This window comes from Pleurodeles waltl, chromosome 1_2 (genome assembly GCF_031143425.1).
Source record: "Pleurodeles waltl isolate 20211129_DDA chromosome 1_2, aPleWal1.hap1.20221129, whole genome shotgun sequence".
Lineage (NCBI taxonomy): Eukaryota > Metazoa > Chordata > Amphibia > Caudata > Salamandridae > Pleurodeles > Pleurodeles waltl.
The window spans coordinates 1091265696-1091289854 of record NC_090437.1 but is presented as its reverse complement, the minus strand read 5'-3'; the positions used below and the strand labels follow the sequence as shown (position 1 = coordinate 1091289854).

At 43.3% G+C, this 24159-nt stretch overlaps 1 protein-coding gene across 4 annotated transcripts in view; it reads right to left on the bottom strand.

Annotated features, from left to right (window-relative positions):
• CCDC149 (coiled-coil domain containing 149) overlaps positions 1–24159 on the bottom strand; it is a 315035-nt gene that overhangs the window by 269657 nt on the left and 21219 nt on the right. Inside the window, exon 1 of one of the 4 annotated variants that reach the window (XM_069202167.1) lies at positions 14213–14409. The exons of 2 other annotated variants lie outside the window; for them this stretch is intronic. In XM_069202167.1, the coding sequence (XP_069058268.1) occupies positions 14213–14251 (39 nt within the window). In that variant the 5' untranslated portion in view covers positions 14252–14409. Of the gene's footprint in view, positions 1–14212; positions 14410–24159 lie in introns of those variants that run through there. One more of the 4 variants, XM_069202166.1, reaches the window with a different exon arrangement.

Sequence of the window (24159 nt, the reverse complement as noted above, 5' to 3'; positions counted from 1 at the left end):
GCACCCAACCTTTACCAGGTAAAGGTTAGACATATAGGTGACTTATAAGTTACTTAAGTGCAGTGGTAAATGGCAGTGAAATAACGTGGACGTTATTTCACTCAGGCTGCAGTGGCAGGCCTGTGTAAGAATTGTCAGAGCTCCCTGTGGGTGGCAAAAGAAATGCTGCAGCCCATAGGGATCTCCTGGAACCCCAATACCCTGGGTACCTCAGTACCATATACTAGGGAATTATAAGGGTGTTCCAGTATGCCAATGTGAATTGGTGAAATTGGTCACTAACCTGTTAGTGACAATTTGTAAAGAGAGAGCATAACCACTGAGGTTCTGGTTAGCAGAGCCTCAGTGAGACAGTTAGGAATCACACAGGGAACACATACATATAGGTCACAAACGTATGAGCACTGGGGTCCTGGCTAGCAGGGTCCCAGTGACACATAACAAACATACTGAAAACATAGGGTTTTCACTATGAGCACTGGGCCCTGGCTAGCAGGATCCCAGTGAGACAGTGAAAACACCCTGACATATACTCACAACCAGGCCAAAAGTGGGGGTAACAAGGCTAGAAAGAGGCTACTTTCTCACACCCCATGACTTAGTATTGTAACTAATAGGAAAATAAAACTTATATTGAGTTGCGGTTATTTATGAATGTTGACGTTATTAACTACTGATTAATGTTTGCTTAATGGTTATTGGTTTATGTATTGATTATTGATGACCATTGGTTACACCGTAACTAGGATACTCCATGCGAATCAAAAGGTTCATCGACCTATATGCGTCCCCTTATAAGTTTACTTATTAAGGACTAGGCGCGCCAGCAGTTTTTGGTAGCAGCTTGATGGTTTGTTTCCTTGGAGAACTAGTTATGTGGTGACCGATGGTTATGGTGGTAGTCTAAATTAGGGTTAGTTGTTCATTATTATTGCGATTTGGATTTTGTTTTTTTCATAATGGCAATTGTCGCAAGAATGCTGTCCTCTCAAGCCCAGAAATGACTTTCCCCAGATCTTGGATCCTGCAAGTAGAGTTGGGTATGTTCTCGGCGTTTTAGTGATAGTGTGAAAGTGGTAGATTGTGCTTGCAAAGGGTTATGCAAATTGCAGGTGAATTGTGATGTATGTGAGGAAAGTAGGGAGTCTGCGTACTCCAGTTGAAGATTACTAGAAGTGTGCGTACTCCGCAGTATGAGTAGGGAAGTCATTCAACTTCACGTGTGTGGTGCTTTGTGCTAAACAATTGTCCACGTGGTTGTTGGTGATGTGCGGACCCTGCATGGTCTAAGAGTCCGGAGTATATTGACAAGTGTAGGAGACACTTGATTTTATGTTGTAATATGTCTGGTTTAGTAGGTGGATCGGGCGTGGTCAACAAGTCGGTGTGTGAGCTAGGTCACTAAGAGAAAATTTCGACTGAGATTTGGCGAGTCCTATGTGCACCAGGACAGACTCATTGATCAGTTGAGAGTAAAATTTGCAGGTCAAATTTCGCTTGCAGATGTGGGAGACTGAGAAAGAGGAATAGCTACATGAGCGAAAGGGCCATCAGTGAAAATCTGTATGGTCTCTGAAGCGATTAGGTACCTTACTGTAGTAAACCAGCAGGGTTATCGTTTTTTGGTTAGTGCTCGCAATAATCTGCATTCGTTTCGTGTGAATCGGAGAGTAGTAGGACGAGCTGCAAGGCTTTGAGTGTGAAGTCAGAGTGAGTCGCGTTGGGATAGGTTAGTTTGTAGGAAGAGCCGTGAGCGGATTGGCCTGCCGTCCATGAGAGGCAATAGGTGGAGAAAGCAGGTGAAGGAAATCTTGGGAGTAAATGTCATTTCCTTATTGAATCGAATAAAAACAACAGAGAAAGATGAAGTTTTTCAAGGCGTTTAGGAGTGCCGTGAAGGGTGATACATACATTAAGGCAACAGTGGGGAAGCCTACCCCACCGGAAAATTCCTCGGCTTATATGGTAATAAAGGAGCGAGGTGTCGCGCCCTGTCTTTGGTTAAAACAGTGGTGCAAATTGACCGAGAAACAGGGAGCTTTAGCGTTTCCGCAGCATGGAACATTTAATTTGAGAATTCTGGATCAATTACGGATGACATTGTATGAGACAAAGCCTCTCCCGAGAGCAGCACAGTTTGAGGCATTAGCAGTTTGGGAGCTCACAGCGAGACAGCAACAAGAAATCAAATTCCAGAGAAGAATAAGGAAGGTAGAGAAGTGTCTAGCAGAGGCAAAATGGGATTGGGAACAGAAGAGGTGGAGAACAGCGACATTGCACAATGTTAAGTTGTTTCCTGCTATCACAAAGGAAGATGAGTCGGAAGGGAAAGAGGAAACTAGCAAGAGTGATAAGAGTTCGTTAGGTAGTAAGAAGAAGAAAAAGACCTATGTAGAAGAGGAAGATTCAGATGTTGAGGCTCTTATTACTCAGGTGTTGAGAGACTGACCTCCACCATATGCGGTGCACGAAGAGGGTCAAAGTACTAGTTCTGCTCCAACTGCCCCAGTTCAAGTGTCGGGGACAGCAGGACCAGTGCAAGCAGATAATGGACAGGTACAAGGGGTAATGTAGAGTACTCCTAATGCAGTGACTACTTCGGTAGACCAAGCACAGATGCACCCACCACCGGTACAGGGAATTTATCCAGAGATACCGATACTCGAGACAACTTCGAACTTAGTGGTTCCTACAGAGCAAATGGTTCAGAGGCCGATGTTAATTCAGACCGAGCTGACTCCAATGTTGATGTCCCAGGCACTGCCACAGGATTTGCCGAAGTTCACACCAATGGCAGGGACACAGTCAGAAGTGACACCAGTAATGAATAAGAGTATGGGAGTAGTCCTTCCACAAAATGTGGGTGTGAGAGCGACACCCGATGCAATCTCGCTGCCGATTACAGTTGGTCCAGCGGTACCATTATTTACACAGAAAAAGCGGATTGCAGGAGAAAAGGGCAAGATGTCACAAAGCCTTGTGAGGAGGGGGTGAGAGACCACGTGTAGGTAATATCATCTATGGGGAAGACCTCTGATGGATCTAGGCAATTAATGGACCTTAGTCCACTTGTGGCGCTTCCAAATGCCATAAATGGCCCGAGTATAAATCAGAGCTTGAAGCGTTTGACTCCGCAAACTCCAGGTACAGTGGTACAACAGGTGCCATTGCCGAACGCAAGTAATGTTTTATCACAGGGATTGACAGCACAGCAGTTAAATGAGTGGTTAGGCAGTCTGAATACCCCACAAATTACGTCTAAGGGTGAAGAGCAAATTAATTGCGTAAGGCTGTCTACGGAAATGACTGAACTGGTAGAGGGATCAATGGGAGTGAATAAGTTAGAATCCTATACTGAAGGGGAGTGGAGATACTTGTGTCTCAGAATCACGAAAGAAGTGGGCAAGAATAATCAGAAATTGGAGGATCTGGCAGAAAAGCATGACATAGAAATTGAGAAAACAAAGCATTTGAAAAGAAGCTACAGGTTGGATTTTGAGGCAAAGGATTTTGAACATATGAGATCAGCTGGGATGAAAGCGCATCTTAGAAAATTATTGCAGAGTGCTCAGATCTGGAGAGCATTAGAAAAGTGGGGAGGCAGATAGGCAAAGAAGAAGGATAAACGAAAACGAGATTCACAAGAAGGGTCTGAAAGTGTTCAGAGAGAAAAGGATCCAGTAAAAATTTTACTAATGAGGGAAATTCCAGGAGGGCAGTTTGTTCATGTTCCGTGGCACAGAAGTGATATTCTGTCATTCACAAATGATTATCCAAAGTTGAGGGAGAAACCAGTTGAATGGTACCAGCAGATAGATAGATTTGGGAAGATTTCAAAATGTCTGTGGGAAGACCTGAATACTCTGTTGGAGATAGTAGTGCCAGCTGATTTGTGGGTTGAGTGCAAGAGAGCAGTGGATTGGCCAACGAGTGAACTGGAAAGAGATAGAGTTACAGGTGCACCATCACCCGAAGAAATTAAACATTATTATAAAGTGATTGAGTTCCTGAAGACAAGAATCTAGCCTAAAAATACTGACTGGCAGAGAATTGACAGGACAGTACAGGAGGTAGAAGAGTCGAAACATGCATACTATGAGAGGTTGTTGAAGACGTTCAAGAAGTACAGTGGCAAGGAAGCGATTGAGCCGAAAGACATGCTACACTTTGTGTTCAGGTTCGTGGAAGGATTGAGACCTGAAAAAGGTCAGATGAATAAGAGTTATTTGATTTGTTGGCAAGCACAACCGATTAATGAGGTGTTGCAGTATGCAAAATACTGTAGTGATGAAATTGAGTTAAAACAGAAGAAGCTGAAGGAAAAAGCGATGGTGATGCAAATTAAGGCAGCTCAAACAGGAGTGCAGGGAGCTTTAGTGCAGCAGATGCCGCAGCAGCAGAGAACTGTTATGTTCCAACCTCAGGTGAGAGGTAGAGGTTGTGGAGCTAACATGAATCGTGGTCCAGATTTGAATACGGTAGTGGTTCAAAATGATGTGCAAGGGATGGAAAAGATGTTACCATGTCATCTTTGCGGAAATGTGGGACACTGGAAGCGGGAGTGTCCAATGATGGTGCAGGATGGTGTTGTTCAGCAAAGTTGTGATGCCAATACATTTCAAACTATAAAAGTTCCAAGAATAACAGGACTTAATCCGAATTTCCAGAATAATATGAATCAAGTGCAGAATTTTCAACCCATGCAGCAGGTGCAAATGCCTCGTGCACAAATGACACAGTTGCAACCAATGCAGCAGCAGGTTCCTATGGTACCTATACAGAAAATGCAGATACCTCAAGCCCCGATGGAACAGCAACAGATGATGCTTACTCAGCAGGTCACATGTCAGAGACAAGACAGAAGTAGCGACACAGTGCACCAATTCCCATTACATGGTGAGAATGAAATAAACAAATGGATGTGTGATAGTTCGGATGAGGAGCCATGCATGCTTGCAGCGTCCCTAGAGGTAGATCAGAGAGGACCTTTTGTGAAAGGAAAGGTGATGGGTCATAGGGTCTCATTTCTAGTGGACACAGGAGCTACGCGCTCTACAGTAAGAAGTGCATAAGTTCCCAACTTACCTCTTTCAGGCAGAACATTTCTGGTTGTAGGGGTAGCGAATAGACAGTTGATAAATCTGATCACAGATCCAGTACAGGTTGAGATTGGCAACTTTCAGGGGCTGCATAAGTTTGTAGTCTGTGATTCAAGTCCAGTATCCCTACTGGGAAGAGACTTGTTGTGCAAGACCAGATGTTCGATTAATTGTTCAACTGCTGGAATAGAGGTTCAAACGAATAGTGATGATGAGGAAGAACAAACTCCTGAAACTGAGAATAAAACCACTAATGAAGGGTACCCGCTGACTAAATTTTTTCCGATATTTACTGTGAAAGAATTACATGCTGACTTGCAGGGAACACTGCAGGAAAATGTGTGGGACCTGACAGGTAAAGAAGTGGATTTGATTAAGGGAGTGGAGCCGATTAAGATCACTTTGAAGCTGAATGTAGTGTTCCCGCAGCTTCCACAGTATAACATGGCACAAGAACTTCTGACGATAGTGGCGCAGATAAATGAAGATTTTCTGAAACAAAGGGTTTTGAAGGAGGTGTTGAGCGGTCCATGTAATTCACCGATAATGGGCTTGAAGAAGCCTGTGGGAAAGTACGAATTGTGCAAGACTTGCGAAAAGTGAATGACATGGTGGTCAGGTGTTGTCCTGTGGTGCCAAACCCAGCGGTAATAGTGTTCCAGATTCCATGCGATGCAGAATGCTTCACAGTGGTTGATTTGTCACAAGCTTTCTTTTCTGTGCATCTTCATGAGGATAGTCATTTCTTTTTAGATTCAAATTCCTAGAGAGAGTCTACAGCTGGTGCAGGCTTCCTCAAAGGTACATGGAGTCATCATCCTTGTTCAATCAGATCTTGAAAAAGAATCTGTAGTCATTGGAGCTGCCATACCAAATCAACTCTGGTGCAGTACATTGACGACTTACTGACTGCATCCAAAACGAGGGACAACAGTAAGTACGACTCGATTGCCCTGTTAAATCATTTGGGAAAATTCGGACATAAAGTGTCACCTTTAAAATTGCAGTATTGTCAGAAGTCAGTGAAATACCTGGGACACCAAAATGAGAAAGGGTCAAGAAAAATTTCTAGAGAAAGGATCACAATGATACTGCAGAGAAGTTCCCCGACTTCACAGAGAGATGTCAGGATGTTGCTGTGAATGGTAGGTTATTGTCGTCAATGGATTCCAAATTTTGCTGAGATTGCCAAACCGTTGCAGCAGTTGACACATAAGGATGTTACAGATCCCGTTACCTTAGATCAGGATCAGATGAAGGCATTCACTGAGTTGAGAGAGAGTTTGTGCAGGGCTCCAGAATTGGGAATGCCTGATTACACGAAGACATTCATATTGTTTTGTCATGAACGTGATGCTTGTTCTTTGTCTGTCTTGACACAGGTCCATGGAGGTGCTTATCACCCAGTAGCATATTTTTCAGCTAGCCTATTTTTCAGTGACCCAGTTGCAGCAGCCTTACCGGGTTGTTTGCGTGCAGTTGCACCAGTGGGTAAAAGCCATTCACAGTGTGAGGGAGTAGTGATGGGATACCCTCTGACGGTAATGGTACCTCATTCTGTTGAGATCTTACTGACAAGAACAAAAACACAGTATTTGACAGGTCCCAGACTGACAAGGTATGAGACGAGCATTCTAGGTGCTCCAAATGTAACATTGAAAAGATGTAGAATGTTGAACCCGGCAACATTACTTCCAAGTGATACTGTTGAGATTGAAAAAGAAGAAGCAAGATTGTCTTGAGGTAACTGAGTTGTGCACGAAACCCAGACTTGATATCAGTGATACACGATTGGAAGAAAATGATCAAATTGTCTTTGTTGATGGCTCATGTCTCAGGGATGATACAGAAACACTGATAGCAAGATATGCTGTGTGCACAATTACAGGTACATTGGAAGCTTCTTGGCTTTGAGGTGTATATTCTGCGCAAGTAGCAGAATTGGTAGCTTTTACTAGAGCATGCCACATATCTGCAAGACTGAGAGTTACTATCTACACAGATAGCCAATATGGATTTGGAATTGTCCATGATTTTGGTCAGTTGTGGTCGCAAAGGGGTTTCCTAACCTCCTCTGGTACACCAGTAAGAAATGGCGACAGAATAAAGGAGCTGCTGTACGCAATACAGTTACCTGAACAAATTGCTGTGGTGAAATGCAGTGCACATCTAAAAACACAGGATTACGTGTCACTGGGAAATGGATATGCGGATCAAGTTGCAACGTTTTGCGCATTTGAACTGTATATCGTTCAAGGACAAGTGGGAACGAAGAAGATAATACATGTACAAGTTTTGCATTGAAAGTGATTGATACTTTGGAAGAGTTGACAATACTGCAAAAAAATGTTGACAAGGAAGAGAAACAGCTTTGAATGCGTTCAAAGGCCTGATGAGATATGGGTTTCTGAGGAAGGTCAGATGGTCCTGCCAAATAGTTAATTGTCACAAATGGCCAGGTATTTACCATGGTCAGGCACACATTCGAAGGGATGCTATGGTGCGTCTGTTTAAAATTGACTGGTTCAATCCTAAATTTAGGCAGGCAGCAGAGGCATTATGTCATCGCTGTATAATCTGTCAGCAGCTAAATGTGGGAAATGGAACAGTGGTGAATTTGAGCCACATTGGAAGAGCAGGAGGTCCATTCAGCAGAATGCAATTGGACTTCATTGAGATGCCTGTGTTTGGAGGTTTAAAGTATGTGTTGGTGCTTGTGTAAATTTTTAGTTACTGGATTGAAGCATACCCCACAAGAAGGAATGTCAGTCTCACAGTAGCAAAGCTGTTGCTTAGGGAGTTGATACCACGTTTTGGGTTTCCGATCTCTTTAGAATCAGATAGGGGAACTCACTTCAACAATGAGGTGATTAAACTCTTATGTGCAGCACTAAGCATTGAGCAGAAGTTACATTGTAGCTATCGCCCTGAAGCATCGGGACTATGGAACAGATGAATGGTACCTTGAAATCGAGAATTGCTAAGATGTGTGCAGCCACGAATTTGAAATGGCCAGATGCATTGCCTCTGGTGTTGATGTCGATGAGAAATACAACTGACAGGAAGACAGGGCTGTCGCCCCACAAGATCCTCACGGGCAGAGCAATGAGATTACCAGCAATGCCAGCCAATGCACTTGTAAACATTACAGATGATATGGTGTTGGACTACTGCAAGTGTCTGGCTGATGTGGTTCGCTCTTTCTCTCAGCAGGCGGAGGCCCCTACTCTGCCACCCATTCACGATCCAGGGCACAATCTGAGCCGGCGACTGGGTCGTTGTCCGAAAACATGTTCGCAAGATGTGTTCAGAGCCACGCTGGAGAGGGCCTTACAAGGTGGTCCTAACAACTACGACAGCTGTGAAATGTGTGATGGACTCCCGAACTGGATTCACGCCAGTCACACAAAGAAAGTGGCATGTCCACTGGACCATGAAGAAGCGTTGTTGAGAGCACCAACAACAGTGAAATAGGTTGTCGCACCTGAGCCAGAAAAAGGACCAAGAGAGCCTGAAATTGAACAAGAGCTTCTGAAAGATGGTTCTGTTATCCCGGTAAGAGACGAAGGTGAAGAATTACAGAAGGGTGCAGAAGAAGGCTGCAGAAGAAACAATCTCCACGGATACAGCAGGAGAATCTAGCTCAGCAGGGTTTCTCCCTGAAGCAGACGGTGCTGAAAAGCAGACAGAGCAAGTGCCACACCAAGAAGGGGAAAGAGTTGAAACGGATCAAAGTCAAAATAGTCCGACTCCTCCTGAGCCTGTTGCAGGTCCATCAAGAGAAAACGCCATAGAAAAAGAGAAGGAAAAGAGTCCAATCTTGAAAAGAATATTAACAGAAGGATTGAGAAAAGGAGATAATTGGCCTGAATCGCAAGTTGAGAAAAGGAAGGAAGGGATCATAAATGAAACAATAGAAGAAGAAGTAGGTACTACGAGAAAAGAAGAATTGAGTAAAGGAGAAATAAGAGGTGATCAAAAGTTGAAAAGAAAGAGGATAGCAAGTCGGCATTACGCAGGTCCTGAATGGGCATATGCAACTAATAATGAATGGCAACACAAGTTTATGTCCTTTGCTTTGATAGAGAGGTTCCGAGTCAGTACTTTCATGTAACCTGAAGGTGAACAAGAAGCTGAATTGTTGAACCAATCTAAAATACCTTAAAGAGACTGTTGAAAATATACCGGAAGAAACATTGATAACCTGATTTGACATTAAAAAACCCGGATGTGACAAGCTGCTAATCGACTTTGACAAAGGAAAAGGGTTCCTGAATGTGAGACTGAACTGTGAGAGAAGATTTTTTTTGTCCTTATTTTTGTTTTTTACTGCACTTATATAAGAGTTGCTTCTGCTTTCTGATTCTTTACAGATCATGGCTGAGTTAAACAACCAAGTTAGGAATGCTAGGCGCTGTAAATTTACGAGCATTGGATTGACGATTATGTGTGGGATTTTGTTTATTGTATTGATTGTGGATATGTCTGTTCTTGATGCAAAATGAGCCATCCATACTACTGCTTTTGAAACTGCTACACTAACAGCTTTAGAGAGGTTTAAGTTAGATGAGAAATATTTGCATGACTATACTAATGATAAAGGAGAGCTTTCTTCTAATGTCTTCTATCACTTGTTGAGTGAATATGTTGAGACGATGGATGCAAGGGATTGTCTTGTGTGTACGCAAATTCCTTTGTCAGTAGAGGAAGGAGTTACGTACCACAGTCTTCCATTAACCTACGGAATAAGCTGTAGTCTGCTACTAACAAGGTTCTAAAATAAAGAGTATATACAGTATTTTTATTGTAACTACGACTTGGTGTTTTCGTTTGTTCCTATTATTAGGTATTTGAGTAGAGTAGGTAAGTATCATGACATAGTATTAGTTAGAGGATTCTTTGAGCCTACACTAACACTTGGAACTGCTTACGTGCATAAAATAACCTCACATGCTTGCTTCCACCTCTAGAGAAGAGCTTTATAGAGCATACTGATGACAGGAGAAAGGCACTAAAGGAGAAATTAGAAAAAGGCTTAGAGAAAAGAACTTACAAGAATGATTATGCTTACACTGCAAGTAAGACGCAAGGGAAATTAGCTTTAGGGAAGCTTTATATATATAGACCAAAATCACGCACTGACACTTTATTTGTGGGAATGAGTGAACGTAGGCATGCATTTTTGTTTCAGAGTAAATGGACTTTTATGTTGAATGGTCAGGACCCTGCGATTCCTGGTATCTATTATATTTGTGGACTTAATGCTTATTACCGTCTTCCAAGAGGATGGTATGGGACATGTTTTTTGGGGATAGTTTTCCCAAAGATTTATCAGATTGATGACTTAAAGAAGTTTACAAAATTGACTGAATTACATCATAAGCGACAGAGGAGGGAATCCTCTTCTGCAGTTGTGGGAGATAAATTTGGTGCAGTGATTCCTTCACTGGGAGTCATCCTGAACTCAATCAAGATACGAAAGTCGTCTACTATTGTGGATAACATGTTGACAAATTTTACATGGGAAATACTCCTGATAGATACAGAATTAGCTGCGGCTAGAGCTATGAAGCTTCAAAATCGCCTTGCTTTAGACATCCTTTTGGCGAAGGACGGCGGAGTCTGTAAAATGATGAACTCTAGGCATTGTTGTTCTTACATACCTAACAATAGTAAGGACATAAGAGACTTACTTACTAACGTGACTAACTCAAGTAAGGATTTAAAGGAATTGAAAGAACCAGGTGTTTGGGAAAAGGTTGGAAATGGATTTGCTTCAGTGGGAAATTGGCTCAGTAACATTTGGAATGGGGTATTATTAAAAATTATACAGGGAATATCAATTGTGATTGCTTGTATATTAGGATTATGAGGTTCATGTAAATTGTGTCAAAAGATTAAATTGAAAAGGTATACAAATAATCAGAGGAGGGAAGAATGAAACAGAGAAAGAATGTATAGAGAAGACTTGAAAAGGAGACAAAATACTGAAGAAATTGAGTTATGAAAATGAATGGTAAAAGTAAAATAATGTGATGACATATTTAGTCATCAGAGGAGGGATTGCTAAAGCAGATATGATAATTAAAATTATTAATGAATGTTTATGTATGTTGAATAATAAAAAACTTAGAAATAAAAATAATGTACACATTTGAAAATGTGCCCTCGGAGAGCAATCACCAAGATTCACAAATGTACTAATAAAATGAATAACATGTATGAAATATAGAAAAAACGTATTGAATAATGTAGTAGTATGTCATATTGAAATATATAACGTATGTTTTTCATTATACTGTAGAGTTAACTTAGTCGAAGTTGTGGCCTAGTCTTGCCAGGTTGCATGCAGAAGTTGAATTATTAACGCAATGTAGAGAAGCTAATGTGCTGGACAGACCATGAACCGCTTATAGTTTAATAAAATATGCTCAGCAAAAATCCTATGCATGAACCGATGAACAGGAGATGACGGAATAAACGTTTGTATCAAATTGGTGTAAAGCAGACTGGATGTACTTTCCCAGAACTCGAACAATGGAGACACTGACTGGAGAAGAAGATGCAACATTTTCGATACCTGACGAGCCGGATGATGAGCATCGTACAGTGAACCAATCAACAGCTTGGGAACTGTTTAATATTAGAATTCAAAGATTTGAAAAACTAAGATTATTGGATAGAGTCATAACTGGTGATTAACTGACCAATTAGGAATTGGAGGATAGTCTGGGTGACTTTGATATAATTACTTGACAAAGGGAGAAAATTTCAGATGAGAGATGTTAGGTGCAGATGTCTAGAGAGACCTTATTCCGAAATTGATGCGATATTAGGGGAGAAGAGATTCGAGATTCTGTCATTGGGCTCAAGCTCTTGAGAGCCTGATGGGATGCTGATCGATTGATGACCTGAAGACGAAGACTGACTTTGTTGCTGATCCATACCGTGGGTAGGTAGCTATGACAATGTGACTGAATTACCTTGTGCCTTTTCTTTCTAGGTACCAACTGCATTGTCTAAATAGTTTTTCTCTTAAGTTAGATGTTTTTCCAAATTCATGTTCTAAACTGTTTTCGCATGAAGTCCCACATGCTAATGCTAATCTGGGTTAGGTAGGTTCCTATTCTGAGACGTTGACATATACGGTGACAAATGATTCACGGACTGATTTGCTGAACTCTGCTACTCATGTTAACATATTCATCGTTACTGGCTTATGTTGAGGCATTAGAATGCATGTTTTCTCAAGTTCTGATAAGATTATGTTATTGGTGGTCACTAATGAATTATTCTTGAGTTGATTTGAATAAAGTTTGAATTAACCCCATGACTTAGTATTATAATTAATAGAGAAATAAAATTGCTAAAACGTATATTGAGTTGTGGTTATTCATGAATGTTGACGTTATTAACTACTGATTAATGTTTGCTTAATGGTTATTGGTTTGTGTATTGATTATTGATGAACATTGGTTACACCATAGCTAGGATACTCCATGCGAATCAAAAGGTTCATCGACATATACGCTTCCCCTTTTAAGTTTACTTATTAAGGACCGGGCGCGCCAGCAGTTCCAACACACGTCATAATTACCAAAAAATGCGCTTCATTTGTGTTCCTTATTCTGATATATTTTTAAATACTTACACAGTTCATTAAAATGTTGTCCTGTGCTAGGAAAAAACCTCTTCCCAACCCCGATTATCCAGCAAAACTGTCACATAAATCATCTCACTTTGAAGTCAGGGAAAGAAAAGTAAACAAGCACCCTGGAAAGACAATGCTTGACATTTGAGCTTGGTCTTTGAATGTATAGCAAATGTAACAAGATAAGAACAAGCTTTACAGGACTGATTACAGACAGGGAGCACTAAGAAGGATACTGTAAATAAGGTTGGGCAAGGGAAGGTACAAACTCAAGCTGGACATCTGAAGTAGGTACAGGGAAGCGAATAAACGTTTTGGGCTAGTTTATTCTCAAATATGACAACACCCACAACCAGGAGCATCCGGCGCCTGCGAGGTCTTCCAGCAACTGCCAAGTTGCTCAAAGCCACTCAGCCACTGTTCCACTCTTAAGCGTGGAAGTAACATTGAACTACAACATGAGCACCCTTGTAGTGTACAAAAGTGTGAAAATGCTCTACAAATTAACACACAAGAATGCAGAAGATTTTTAATATGTTATTAATCCTCCTGCAATTCCATTACAACAACCTAAAACAAATAAAGCCAGCAAATGGAAAAGAGGAATACGTGAGTTACAAACCACAAAGCCAATAGCAAGCAACGGGTCAAATGCATTCCTAGGGCAACTTTCTGAACGTCCCTAAGGTGACTTTAGCAAACCAGACAGTAGGATGCGACCTTAAAATTGAATTAGTTTATATTCGGTAGTTTCCATTTTTATCAACCAACAATGAATGAAGTACAGATCAGGTTTAAAATGATACACAAAAGTTATTAATAAAAATCATCAAGTAATTAGAACATGGGCAGTTTCCAGTTTTATTACTCGTTCAAATATAAAAACACAGATTTAAAGTTTATTATATATCGCCAAATAACATGCATGCATCCTGTGACACTGATTCACGGGACCAACTGCAACGCTCGCTTCACAGTAGCAATACATTGAAAAAAGATAAGCAATCTCAATTATTTTTATTTAGACACACAATTTCCGGCTGGACGCCGTTGCATTTAGCAACACCACATCAACGTAGGTTTGTTTGCAAATACAACGTTTACAATGTTACTGTCTTTGAGCAGATGTTTAGGGAAGAACAGTGGGGGTTGGGCTTGGTTGCTTTTACTCCATCCAGGAAACATCCCGTAGATGTTCGAATTGTTGGCGTCAGAAGAGAACAAATTCAACCACGGAATTAACATTATTACAAGCGAGGGGCACGCGCGAGAGAGAAAAGGGACAGCAGACACCCGGGAAACACCAGAGCTCCGAGACGCTCCAGTGCGCGCGCCAATGCACGTCTTAGCCGGCGCTTTCCATTTCCTGCACACTGATTCTAGGAGTAACAAGCAGTCAGGTACAGCAATGGGCGTCCTTTATTCAAGGCGCGTGCGCTTCACGAGGCCTGAAAAAGCTCACCTCCCACTCCCGTGCATCCTCACTGCTACCGCTCTTCATGTTGGGGGGCTCCCTGCTGCGCGGGTCTCCCCGGGCCTGGCACAGCTCCACGACAGACGGCGCGCGCACCTGACCCGGGTGCCTTTCCTGGGGACAGCCAGGCGGGCGCGCGCCGCCCCTGGCGGAGGCTCTTGCACGCGCCGCCCCTTCGCTGTGTCGCAGCTGTAGGACGGGATTGGAGAAGGGTGATGCTGGGGCTCACCCTCCGAGACGTTCACTATTCGCCTGTTAAGGACGCCTGGATGTTTCTTAATGGGATTCTAGTCTCCCTGACGATGACATTAAGGAACCATTCCCATAGCTACCAAGGTTTCATTTCGAGTTTTTTGTGTGGTTATGTCTTTTGTGACATTCATACGCAGTGATGTTTTATAAACGAATAGAACAACAGCTATCGTCATGCATGAAATAAAGTGAATTTCAGCCGTTACCCTCCTCTGTGTTAACAGCCCAGCATGGAAGACATATATATATCTATATATGTATATATATATGTTATTACAATACAATACAATATAGGCTAAAAGCCAGGGCTGATCCTATAGTCAGTTGCTCAAGACTTGAAAGCTTTGTCATGGACTTGCAACTTCCACATCATCCAACTACATATTCACGCATGCGCTAACACTCACACAAAAATATATACGCACATATTTTCAAAAAGTTAAAGTTCTTCTTTTTTTTTTTTTTTGCAGACTGTAGGAGCTGCAAACATTATTTTTATTTTCCGGAAAAGTCATCTTTTTGCCCTATTCACCCCTACTTTTTTGTTGCTGACTGATGCTGATGATAACAGACTTTGACTGTGCCCTGGGTTCTGTTAGCCAGACCCAGTCAGTGCTATGTTAAAACATACACAGGTGGTAGAGGACACTCGGTATTACGGTACCTTTCCAGTTGGCCTGACAGATCCTGTAAATCCATAGTATACAATAGGGCAAGGGTGTACAATCTGCCTATAAGCCCCTAGTGTATAATAGGGCATGGAGATTAGAGGCCCAGCAGAATGTCTGCACTTGCATGTGTGCACTGCTGTGTGCTTTTTGTCTTTTTAAATACAAGCCTACTTTGCAGCCTGTCTTCAAAAGTTAAATTCATACCATTTATATGACGGCCCCTATAAGTCCCTAGTAAATAATATGGCAAGGGGGTGCCAACTACCTTTAAGACCCTAGTACATAATAAGGCATGGAAGTTAGAGGCTCAGCAGATTTGCTGCCTTTTACATGTGGGTACTGCTGGAGGTTTTCTGTCATTTTTAAATGCAGCCTGACTCCGCAGACTGCATTTAAATGGAAATGTGTTCCAAGTCGACTTTGGTGCTATGGGGACATTAAATGTGATGATCTACCGTATTTTCACAGATTAGGAACTCCCAGGACTCCCCTGGTGTCCCAGGGGTGGGGGGTCACGTAATTGTAAGCAGGGGCCTTATAAAAGATGTTTTATAAACCCTGGTGAGGGAAAAAACTGATCATTTCATTTTCCTCCCTTCATAGGATATCATTGCAATATAGTATTTCATTGTAATTATAGTAAGGACAAGCGCAGAAAAGTCATTCAAGGACTTAAAATATTTGTTTTGATAAATCCAACAATTTGACATTGGTGAATGTATCACAACTTGTACAGAAAATAAGTTATAAGGCTCTTCTTTCTGTAAGCTAAATCTAGCCTTCTGAAGGTCTCCTATGATTGGTCAGTGATAACAGAATTAGCAGAGATGCTTGATTAAGTGATAAGTAGCTGTCCAAGGGAGAGCCTATCTGGTGAAGGGCAACTCTGGGGCTACACAGGAATGCCAGAGCGGGGGGAAGGGGTAATAACACATACAGCTTCAAAGGAGAGCAGGACTGGAGGGAATGCCAGTTCACCTAACCCCCACCTTCTGGACTCCTCAGCCAGATACCAGGCGTAAGGAAGGAATTTGCAGATGTTAGGAGGAGGAGAGCTATAGAAATCAGCCACACTAGGGGATGGTTTAGTCAGCTCTTACTGCTCTGCTTTAAATTTCAGCCATCATGAATTTTGGAAGAATAGCCCTTTCTGGGACAGGAATTTGTCACACTTTGGAGGCAGTGGTCATGCATCTGGGTGTCAGTGAGAATTGTATTGGTTAGGGGTGCCCCCTTTCCTGATGCCCAGGAGCTGGGAATAAATATGTGAGAGGTGAATAGCCTCTCAGATCTGCTTCCTGAAACTACAAGAGGAAGGACTGCCCTGCTGGAATCTGGATCTGCACCCTTGCCTGCCCTTCGGAGTGAATTGCGCCTGCTGCACAATCTGGTACTTTCGCCCTGGGGATGGTGCCTTGCTTCAAGAAGGACTCAGCAGTGGACTCCGTGCAGCTACAGGCTAACCTGCATCATCCTCAGCAAGAGTCCCCAGCCTGGAGTGCATCCAGTTGACTTTTAAGGATTTGGCTAGGTGCATTGTGGGAATTGTGGTCCAACTTTCCAAGGACCGCCCAGGAGATTCCAGACCCTTGGATTTGTGTTTTGGACACTTTGTACCTGCAAGGAGGACTTAGGAAACACCTCATGAAGATTGGAGAAGTTTGGAGAATTTTGGTAAAGTTGGTGCTTTGTGTTTCTAAGCAGCAGGAAGTGTTTATTCTTTAAAAAAAAAAAAACATATCTCCGGTTTCAAGGACCAACGCAGAGAGATTCTAGATCCTTGGATTTGTGTTTTGGACCTTTTGGACCTGCAAGGAGGACTTCAGAAAACAGATCCTGCAGTTTTGAGAATTTTGGAAAGGTTGGCACTTTGTTTTTCTAAGAAAGTGTTTATTCCTTAAAAATTCATATCTCTGGTTCCCTAAATTGGATTTTTGTCGTTTTGGTGTCTAGTTATTCATAAAAATATAAACTATTTTTATAAATTGGTGTGGGATTTATATTGTGCGTTGTGTTTCACTTATTTACTGTTATGGTGTTTTTGAATGCTTTAAACTCTTGTCTCCTAAGTTAGGCCTGCCTGCTCGGTTACAGCTACCAAGAGTTGAGTAAGGGGCTAATTTACTGAGACCTTTACTGAACCTATTTATGGTTAGTGGCCTTATTGCCAGTGGTAGGGTCATACTTACCACTACCAATAACCCACTTTCCAACAGTTTGTATTAGCATAAATGAAGTGAAGCAAAGCTACTAATCCCCCAGAATTCATGATGTTGCTAAATGACAGCTCTGTAGTTGGTTATGCATTTTATATTGATCCTTTCAACAATGTATTATTAATATCACTTGTTCTCTTCAACTGAAATAGAGGATAGGCAGAGTATGCTGTCCTGAGATTTTAAGCTGTGTTTTTCGTATTATGCTCCTCTTATAACAGGATGGATTCAAATTACCAAACTACCTCAGTATTAATAAATAGGTAACTAATTCTCAAACAGGCTACTATCACACCAAATCTCACTTAAGTAACTGGAATTGCAGCAAATCTTGAAGTAAAAACAGACATTGAGAAGAAGAAATGCATAACGAAAGAACACGTGATGAAAATGACTTAACAATACTGCTTTCTATGAAACAAGCAATAACACTTGGTCTATATACATATGTCGTCCAAAACCAATTGAATTTGTCTAGCCAGTTCTTATAGCATAGATCCCATGTGACCCCCATATCCTGGGTGACACTAGAAAGTCCACACTTTTTCTGTAAACCACACCCTGCATTCTGGGACATGCTTCATATACTTACCAGTAAATGCATTACTCAGAGTCCTTCTCTTCCTTGGCTTCCTTACTACTTGAGGCCTGCTCGCCTTCCCCAGTGATCCCCCTAATCCAATAAAAGCCCCCCCCCCTGCCTCCTGTATCATCAACAAGCTCCACTGAAACCAGTTGGCCTGGACTGACAGGGTGGGAGGGAGAGTGCAAGGAAGCCATGTGAGAAATAAACTCAGAGTAATGCAATTACCAGTAAGTTATCAAAGCATTACCTCCTCCCCTCTCTCGCTGAGCATCCTTACCATGTGAGATGAACTCAAGCTATCAAAAAGCCAGGACAAATGAGGAAATGCAGAAACAAACTTTATTATAGAAATAAAAAGCCATGATTACATCACTGAACAAGATTTGTTATCCAGAGATCGTCCACTGCAGGGCCCTGAGTAACACTGTAGTGCTTAAAATAAAGATAGAAAGAATTGCCCAAGTGGCTACCTTACAGATGTCATCCAGAAATGCCCCTTGACACAGCCATAGATGCTGCTGATCCCTGAGTTGACCTGCCCTGAACCCCTAACAGGGATGAGACACCAAACTGGGAATAAGCTATGGCAATCAGAGAACAAACCCATCTGCTCAAAGTTTGTATGATTGGTTTGCAACCCTTTCTGGTAGGTCCAAATTTCACAAATAGGAATCCTGATAGAAGTTCTCAAACCTCTGTAGATAGATCAAAACAGCTCACTGGACACCTAGGGAATGAAGACTAATCTCAGGAGACTGAGGCTTAGGGCAAAAGATAGGCAGAATAACCGCCTGCTGGGCATGAAAATAAGAATTAACCTTGTGAATAAACCCAGGACCTCGTCTCATAACCAACCGATCCTCAAAGATCCACAGAATAGGGCTCTACAAGAAGGAGGTCCATGCTCACCCAGTGTTCTAATGGACGTAATGGTCACCAGAAAAATCACTGTAAGGGTAAGGGACCTTCGTTCAATGGAAAGAAGAGGTTGAAAAGGTGGGTAACTTAAAGCCTACAGCACCAGAGGTAAATCCCAGGAAGGACACACAGGTGAACATCTGGGACGGATGTTGGAAAACCCCTAAAGCAATTTCTGAACCAAACCCTGGGAATCCACCCAATTACCCCAGGGAGTCGAAAAGCCCCGATGGATGCCCTTTGCATCTTGAGAGTGGAGGGAGATAGCCCCAAAGAGAACCCATCCTATAGACACTGAAAGACCTGAGGGACAGAAGCAGACATAGACCCAATATGATGCTTCCCACATTATTTCCCAAAGGAAACCCAGTGCCTAGCATAGGAGGCCCTAGTGGAAAGTCTCTTGACAGCCTGAATAGAAGAGGAAGTGGAGGCAGAATAGTCCAGAGCCATAACCCCTGACCGCTCAGTTTCCAAACCATCAACCTCATATGAACCAGGGACTCCTCCTGAAGGCCCCAGAAGCTGAGAGGAGATAGACTCGCAGGCAGCAACCACTCCCTGTCCCTTCTCATCCTCACCAGAAGAGGAAACCAATAATAGTGGCCCCATGCTGGAGCAACCAGTACTACCTATGCTCCCTCTCTCCTCACTCTGAGCAAAAACCTCTGGATCAAAGAAAAGGGAGGGAAAGCAAACAGAAGACCAAAGGCCACCGGCGAGATAGCACATCTATTTCCCAGGCTGACTGCTCCCTCATCCTACAATAAAATTGATGAAGTAGAGTGTTGTGAGCATCCACAAAGAGATCCACCACTGGGCACCCCCACCTCTGACAAATCTGGCTGAACAGATGGGGACAATGACAAAAATCGTGAGCGGAGGGAATCACCCTGCTCAACCCATCCACCTGGGAATTCAGAAGACCCTGAAATCGCAGTTAGAGACAGGAGATGAGACTGGTTCCAAGAAAAAAGTTTGATCCAAAATGAGGGACAAGGACCAGGCCTTCAGCCACCCCCGACCCAACCTTGCCACGTGATGTAGAATTTAGCAGTGGTATTTTCCATCCTGATTAGAACTGCCTAGTCCTGAATCTAAGGGGAGAAGTTTGGGAAGGTCAATAAATTGTTCAGAGTTCCCTCCAGTTTGCTGACCTGACACTTGGAGAGCATGTTCACAGTTCCTGTACCTGATGTGAAGCCATTGAAAATCCCCATCCCTTTATGCCTCAATGTGAAGCCATCCAAACTCCTATCCCTCTATGCTTGTGTTGTGTAGCCATTTTAGCTATAGCTCCATGCACGTTATTTTAACACACTAGGCCAAGCCGCTGTGCACTCTAACCTAGATATATTTTATTTGGCTTTATTTTATTGTTACAATAGCCACTTTCACGGTCTTGTTTTATTTTCTGTTTATCTAACTGTTTTTGCCTAGACCAGCACTCTGTTCTCAAACAAGACATTCTTGCTCACTCTGTGCTTCTTCCAAGGCTACACCACGGTACACTGCCAGTGAACGTGGTAGAAGTTTAGTCTCCAACATTCTTAGAAAACACATATCCTTATGTACGGACATTTTCTCAGACCATCAGCTGTGTTGTTATAAAAACACTTCCTTGTCCCTTACACGTTAGAGGGAGATTCCAGCCAGAGAAGCACAACTGTAATCTGATTGCCGACTGCTTAGCTACAGATGCTAACACAGACCGCAGGCCTTTGCTCAGGTATGGAGGATGATGTCTTCCCAGGGGAACCTGAAGGGCAAAATTAGAGCTTAACATGCTGTGCTCTATCATAGCCTAGGTAGGAGTTAGTCTATCAACCGTAGTGACAATATGATAGCGTTATTTCTATGCTTCACTCTCCTCGTCACAATTTTAATACTGTCGTGCTGTGTCGTCCTGGTTATTGCAGCTCATGCTTTGCTATCTACGATGCAGTTGTTTTATTAAAATCATTATTGAAACATACACTGCCTCTGTCATTTTGTATATGAGACTAAGGTAAGTGAGAGAAACGGATGAGACCTGAGTGACCACGGCTTCCCTGAGAAACCAATTATGTCATGCGCTCGGCTGCCCAGTCATCCCTGCCCTTGGGTGGAGATGAGGCACTGCTAGTTGGCCGGAGCAAACCCCGGATTGGAGCGACAGGTGTCACCTGCAGTGGGTCAGACTCAGTGTCTCACACCATGGGTGATTCTGCCACTCAAAATCCAGTAGTCTCATTAGAATAATGAGAGCCTATGCAACACTTGCATCTGTGGTAATTATTACCAGACAGGGAGGGCATAAAAGCACACCCTTCAGTAGATTCAACTGATCCAAGTACCAAGCACGTTCTTGCTGTACAAACCTTGATACAGGAGGATGGAGAGACATATCCTGCGAGGTGGGGTCCCAGGCCTGAAGTAGGAAGCGAATGGGGATGCTCAGATGAAATAGAGTCCAAGGAACCAAAATGTCAATGCTGCCAGATTCACCCCCCTGAACTCTCAACCTGTCTGAAATCCTTTGAAAGGGACAGCTCAGAGGGCCAGAATATGGGACTGAATCTTCTGTACCCTGCTGTCTGGAAGTGTAACCACCCTGATGTTTGTGCGAATCTGGGCACCGATGAAGACATGATCATGTGCCAGAAGCAACTGTGATTTCTGAGAATTGATCTGGAACCCATAAAGTTCTAACCGTTGGACTACCAGGTGGACATGATCCATTGCTTGCCTGACAGAACTTGCTGCAACCAAACAATAAGCCAGATATGGCTGGATGTAAATCCCTTGCCAATGAAGGAGATCCATCAATGGAGCAAGAACTTTCGTGAAAGCCCATGGGCCAGTCTTTGTTCCGAAGAGGAGTACACAGAACTGGGAATGAGCTTCCCCCACCTCAAAACTGAGATACTTTTGATGCGTGAGGTGAATAGGAATGTGCAAGTAAGCATACTTCAAATAATTGATAGCCAGAAAGTCTTGCATGGAACCAGAGGACTGGTGATTTGCAAAGTTACCATATGAAAGATGCACAGTCTTTATTCAGTGGTTGAGAATGGAATACACTCCCTGCCCTTGTTCTTCCTTGGGGACCGCGATGATGGCCTTCCTTTGTAGCAGTGTTGAAATTCCATCCCACAAAGCCCTTCTTCAAAGTGGGGTTCTGGTAACAGGAGTAGGGATGTACCCCGAGTCTGGAGGCAGAGAACTGAACTTGATAAAATATCCATTCTGAATGATATTTAGAAAGAACCTACTGATCCATGATTTATGATCCGTGTTCTATGCTTTCCATTGAGGAAAAAAGCATTTGAGTCTTCCTCCTACTACCTCCAGGTCTGGAGGATCGGAATAGTCAGGACCACTACGAAGGGGGACCTGCCTTGCTGATTACATCCTTAGACTTTCATGGCTTATGGGGCTGGTATTTGTGACGTTTCGACAACAAGGATTTAGGAACTCCCTAACCAAAATCCTTAGAATCCCCAGCCCAGGGCATAAAGGACTTTGTTGAAAGGATGTATGAGACTAGGAATGTTTCTTGTCCTTAAAGGATTTTCTCATCATGTCATCCAGTTGGTTTGCATTTCCTACCCTCAAATGCAAGCTTCATCGGAGACAAGTTTTCCAAAAAATCAGACTTCCAATCCCGGAGCCAAACATGCCGGTGAACCATCACCACTGAACTAGGAACAACAGAGGCCACTTTAATGATATATGCCAAGACATCAGTTAAAGATTTTAACTGTTGTTCCATGTGAACCAGAAGATCCGACTCATCTCCTTCTTGCATCAGTTCAGCCAAGTGTAGGAAAGTACCATCTTGCCTGGCATGTTACCCCCATATTTCACTGTATATATGTTGTTTTAGTGTATGTGTCACTGGGACCCTGCCAGCCAGGGCCCCAGTGCTCATAAGTGTGCCCTGTATGTGTTCCCTGTGTGATGACTAACTGTCTCACTGAGGCTCTGCTAACCAGAACCTCAGTGGTTACGCTCTCTCTGCTTTCCAAATTGTCACTAACAGGCTAGTGACCAATTTCACCAATTCACATTGGCATACTGGAACACCCTTATAATTCTCTAGTATATGGTACTAAGGTACCCAGGGTATTGGGGTTCCAGGAGATCCCTATGGGCTGCAGCATTTCTTTTGCCACCCATAGGGAGCTCTGACAATTCTTACACAGGCCTGCCACTGCAGCCTGAGTGAAATAACGTCCACGTTATTTCACAGCCATTTACCACTGCACTTAAGTAACTTATAAGTCACCTATATGTCTAACCTTCACCTGGTGAAGGTTGGGTGCTAAGTTACTTAGTGTGTGGGCACCCTGGCACTAGCCAAGGTGCCCCCACATTGTTCAGGGCAAATTCCCCGGACTTTGTGGGTGCGGGGACACCATTACACGCGTGCACTATACATAGGTCACTACCTATGTATAGTGTCACAATGGTAACTCCGAACATGGCCATGTAACATGTCTAAGATCATGGAATTGTCACCCCAATGCCATTATGGCATTGGGGAGACAATTCCTTGATCCCCCGAGTCTCTAGCACAGACCCGGGTACTGCCAAACTGCCTATCCCGGGGTTTCACTGCAGCTGCTGCCAACCCCTCAGACAGGTTTCTGCCCTCCTGGGGTCCAGACAGGCCTGGCCCAGGAAGGCAGAACAAAGGACTTCCTCAGAGAGAGGGTGTTACACCCTCTCCCTTTGGAAAAAGGTGTCAGGGCTGGGGAGGAGTAGCCTCCCCCAGCCTCTGGAAATGCTTTGATGGGCACAGATGGTGCCCATCTCTGCATAAGCCAGTCTACACTGGTTCAGGGATCCCCCAGCCCTGCTCTGGTGCGAAACTGGACAAAGGAAAGGGGAGTGACAACTCCCCTGACCTGCACCTCCCAGGGGAGGTGCCCAGAGCTCCTCCAGCGTGCCCCAGACCTCTGCCATCTTGGATTCAGAGGTGTGCTGGCACACTGGACTGCTCTGAGTGGCCAGGGCCAGCAGATGACGTCAGAGACTCCTTCTGATGGGCTCTTACCTGTGTTACTAGCCTATCCTCCTTCCTAGGTAGCCAAACCTCCTTTTCTGGCTATTTAGGGTCTCTGCTTTGGGGAATTCTTCAGATACCGAATGCAAGAGCTCACCAGAGTTCCTCTGCATCTCTCTCTTCACCTTCTGCCAAAGGATCGACCGCTGACTGCTCAGGACGCCTGCAAAACCGCAAAAAAGTAGCAAAGACGACTACTGCAACCTTGTATCGCTTCTTCTGCCTCCTTTTCGACTGTTTCC